The 4,634-nt window shown below is 35.6% G+C and overlaps 1 protein-coding gene across 2 annotated transcripts in view; it reads left to right on the plus strand.

Moving 5' to 3' along the window:
• Positions 1–4,634, plus strand: part of cpsf2 (cleavage and polyadenylation specific factor 2) — a 15,209-nt gene that overhangs the window by 4,906 nt on the left and 5,669 nt on the right. For both annotated transcript variants that reach the window (XM_016526797.1, XM_016526796.1), the window contains exons 8-11: positions 624–914; positions 2,274–2,374; positions 3,948–4,151; positions 4,361–4,513. In XM_016526797.1, coding sequence (XP_016382283.1) covers positions 624–914; positions 2,274–2,374; positions 3,948–4,151; positions 4,361–4,513 — 749 coding nt within the window. The remainder of the gene's footprint in view (positions 1–623; positions 915–2,273; positions 2,375–3,947; positions 4,152–4,360; positions 4,514–4,634) is intronic.

The following is a 4,634-nucleotide window of genomic DNA, read 5'->3' on the forward strand; positions in this document are numbered from 1 at the left end:
TTTTCTCAGAATTGTGAAGAATTCTGACTTTTTTTCTTAGAATTGTGAAGAATTTTGAATTTTTTCTCAGAATTGTGAAGAATTTTCTCAGAATTGTGAAGAATTCTGACATTTCTCAGAATTTCTCACAGTTGCAAATTTGCGAGTTATTAATTGCAAAATGTAAACTCAGAATTCTGAGAAAAAGTCAGAAGTCACAATTACCTTTTTACGTTTTTTTTTTCTCCCATGGCTTTTGCATCCCCAAACAATAGCTACATAGCAGTGCTTTGTTACTGAATGAATCTGCGTTTTGAACGAGTTGGTTTAGTTAATGATTCAGTGACCGACTGATTCAGTTGTTTCAATGAAACATTTCTTACTATTCTAATTGAATTTATTGATTAAATGTAAGAATTTGACATAAAAGTGATGAATCTATCTAATAAAGTTATTTTTGAAAAATCCCATTCTAAAGGTAAAAATCCTCTGGAAATCAAATATTGCTTATATTGAATATGAAGAGTATGAAAAGATTAAAAACCAGCACAAAATCCCATGAAATATTTAGATTTTTTTTCTGGAAATTTTGCACATGTAGCGAGATGTGTCAGAAATCAGAAAGCTCTGGTGTTTTCTCACAGGTCGAGTGGATGAGCGATAAACTGATGCGATGCTTCGAGGACAAGCGCAACAATCCTTTCCAGTTCCGCCACCTCTCGCTCTGTCACGGCCTGGCCGATCTGGCCCGCGTGCCCAGCCCGAAGGTGGTTCTGTGCAGCCAGCCCGATCTGGAGTCCGGCTTCTCACGGGAGCTCTTCATACAGTGGTGTCAGGACGCCAAGAACTCGGTCATCCTCACCTACAGGACCACACCGGGAACGCTGGCCCGCTACCTCATAGACACCCCGGGGGAGAAGAGGATCGAGCTGGAGGTGAGGCCATGAACTGTCACTGTGCTGTCAATCCATTAAAAACAATTAACTGATTACATTAAAGGGATAGTTCACCCCAAAATGAAAATTCTGTCGTTAATTACTCACCCTCATGTCGTTCCAAACCCGTAAGACCTTCGTTCATCTTCGGAACACAAATTAAGATATTTTTGAAGAAATCCGAGAGCTCTCTGACCCTCCCATAGACAGCAACGCAACTGAAATATTCCCAGACCCAGAAATGTAGTGAGGATATCGGTAAAAAAAATTTTTTACAGACCTGTGTATATATATTTATTTTATATACAGACCTCGCTGAACCACGCCCCCTCACCACACTTTGTTAATTGCATTAAAAAAATGTAATGCAACTACAAAATGTAACTACAAAAAAATAATCGCACAATTAACACGTTAATTTTGACAGCCCTAATTTTAAGATCAGCATGAAGTCTGGGCCACTTTGCAATAGTGATGCACCGAAATTTCAGCAACTGGAAATATTCTATATTTGGCTATATATATCTATATATATATTAACAGTTTTGCAAGACCGAAATTAACACTCCAATGGTGCATTTTGACTATGTTAGTGTCTGAGCAGTCTGTGCTTTCAAATTCTTTAAATTTTACAATGAAATTGATGCTCTTTAATGTGTCGTGACAGATCGCTGTAGTGCCTTGGATCAAGTGGCACGTGAACTGATCATCTCTTCCTCTTTACTAGTTATTAGGGATGTAATGGTTAACCATGAGTCGGTTGAAAATCGATTTAAATATGCGACGATTCAAATCGGTTGAGATACTACACAAATCGCGATTCAATTAGGGGTAGGAGTTTATATGAATGTATGTCTGAGGGGAACTTACTGTCTTTCGATGGTATTTTTTCTTTTAATCTTGCCTCTGTATAATGCATATTAAAGTTCATAAGTGCAGCGCTGCTTTGTTTACAGCGGAAACCAACGAAACGCACAGTATTTTTTCCAAGCAATAATAAAAGGACACATATTAATTTATAACTTGTCTTAAATCTCATTTTGTAAAAAAAAAATCGTGAATCGACTCGAATCGTGAGTTGAGTGAATCGTTACATCCCTACAAGTTATAGCATGAAATAAACATGAATGAACATCAGAAGGTGTTGAAAGAAACGGAACAACTTACTGAAATGTAGCATGTCTCATGTAATCACTCAATCAGTGTTTCAGCCGCAGAAAAACGTCAAAGAAACAGCTTTTGTACAATATCACGTAACTTCACATTTACCTAGGAAAGCCATTCTGATATGTGTGATTTGTTTTTTCTTAGAGATTTTGTGTTTTTTTTTGTTTTTGTTTTTTCATTTAACTAATCCAGATAAGAAAACGTTGTCGACTGGAAGGACGAGAACTAGAGGAATACGTGGAGAAAGAGAAAATTAAGAAAGAGGCTGCCAAAAAACAGGAGCAGGCGAAAGAGTGAGTGGAAATGTGTTTGTGACTAAAACACTGTCAGAATGAGAAATCAAACCAAGACTTTCTAACAAACATTTGTCAGGTGTACTATGGGTAATTCTCTACAAATATACATAAGACAGATCCTCACTGAAAAAAAAACAAATACTTTATGAATCATTCATGCTAGAGCTGCACGATTGGGTCACAAAGTTGTAGCTTTTTGAGCTGTGAAGTCAAACATTCAGCATCTCTTCTCCTGCTGCTGCTGCTTAAAATGAAATAGAAATGCTTTGAAACAGCAGCTGTTGTGTTGGTCAGGGTGTGCAAACCCTGCACTAATGCTACTAACTCACCAGAGATGCCTTTTGTCTCTAAATTAATTTGTTTTGCATTCAAATAGAAGTGCTTAAGGCTGTTCACATTTATGATTTTTAAAGAAGCCAACTCAGACCCAAAACAAGTGAACTGTCTGAAAAATAACCCAGTTCTCTTTTACTTTATAACAAGATGTCTCTTCTGCTCACCAAGGCTGCATTTATTTAAACAAAAATGCAGTTAAAACAGTAATATTGTGCAATATTATTACAATTTAAAATAACTGTTTTCTATTTGAATATATTTTAAAATGCAATTTATTCCTTTGAAGTAAACCTGATTTTTCAGCATCATTACTCCAGTCTTCAGTGTCACATGATCCTTCAGAAATCATTCTAATATGCTGATTTGCTGCTCTAGAAACATTATATTTCTATAATATATGATATATTATTTCTGATTATTATCAATGTTGAAACAGTTGGGCTGATTAATATTTTTGTGGAACTCTGATACATTTTTCAGGATCCTTTGATGAACAGCGTTTATTTGAAATAGAAAACATTTGTAACATTTTAAATGTCTTTACTGTCACTTTTGATCAATTTAATGCATCCTTGCTGAATAAAAGTAAAACAACGAAACCTTCCGACCTCAAACTTTTGAAGGTTTTTTTTTATTTACCTTATAATTCTTGGAACCCAGTCAACTTATTTTAAAATATAATACTGAATTGTTACATATTATATGAATATAAATATATTATATATTATGGCGCACAATATATTTTGTTATAGAAACAATATATTTAAATTTAGATCTAAAACTATAAAACTGTTATTGTTGTTTTTATTGCATTATTATTAATAATATTTTTGAATAGTTGATATGTCCTAACAATGTCCTGTGATGTGTAATTACAATATAAATATATATAGTAATGAAACATTTTTGCAGTTTTGGCCCCACGTTAATTAATAGAGGTTATATGAGACAATATATGAGACCATTTGAAAGGAACTACTGAAGTCAAAAAGTTGAATAAACATAAAACCTAAAATATGAACTTTATACAATAATATTCATGTTAACCTAAAGATACTGAGAACAGTTCACGAGCATGTTATATATCAACCAGCCTTTTCTGTTATAATTTCTTCACTTTTACGCAGGCGATCTCAGCTGTTTATGGTTTAATAATCCCATTACTATTATTAGTTCAGCTCTGGATCCTAACCTTACGTGAGCTTTAATAACAGCACTCTGTGTTGATGGTCAGGGTGGACATGGACTCGAGCGATGAGAGCGATATGGAGGACGATCTGGAGCAGCCGGCGGTGGTGAAGACCAAACATCACGACCTGATGATGAAGGGTGAGGGCGGGAGGAAGGGCAGCTGCTTCAAACAGGCCAAAAAGTCCTACCCCATGTTCCCTACACACGAGGAGCGACTTAAATGGGACGAGTATGGAGAAATCATCAGGTGAAAGAAGAATTAGGGTTATTCCTCTTTTAAAAAATCATGATATTTATGGGTTCGTGCTACTATTTACTCCATAAACTAATAAAAAGTCTTTTATAAATCCTTTATGATATGTATTGTTGTTTACCTTCTGTTTCATCTTCTGTTTGTGTATTATTCATGTTCTGTATTTATTTACTCTGGAATGACCTCTGACCTCTAACCCTCAGGCCCGAGGAGTTTCTGGTTCCTGAGCTCCAGGCCACAGAAGAGGAGAAGAGCAAGCTGGAGTCTGGACTGACTAACGGAGAGGAGCCGATGGAGCAGGACCTGTCTGACGTCCCCACCAAATGCACCAGTATCACACAAACTCTAGAGATCAGGTGAGGATTCATTTCATCAGCAGTCTGACTCTTATTACTAATAATGATAAATAAGTGAAAAAAATTCTGGATGAAAGTTAATAAAAAAGAAAACCTACATTTACTTTTACTATATATATAT

The sequence above is a fragment of the Sinocyclocheilus rhinocerous genome, unplaced genomic scaffold (genome assembly GCF_001515625.1).
Source record: "Sinocyclocheilus rhinocerous isolate Xijiao unplaced genomic scaffold, SAMN03320098_v1.1 scaffold303, whole genome shotgun sequence".
In the NCBI taxonomy this organism is placed as follows: domain Eukaryota; kingdom Metazoa; phylum Chordata; class Actinopteri; order Cypriniformes; family Cyprinidae; genus Sinocyclocheilus; species Sinocyclocheilus rhinocerous.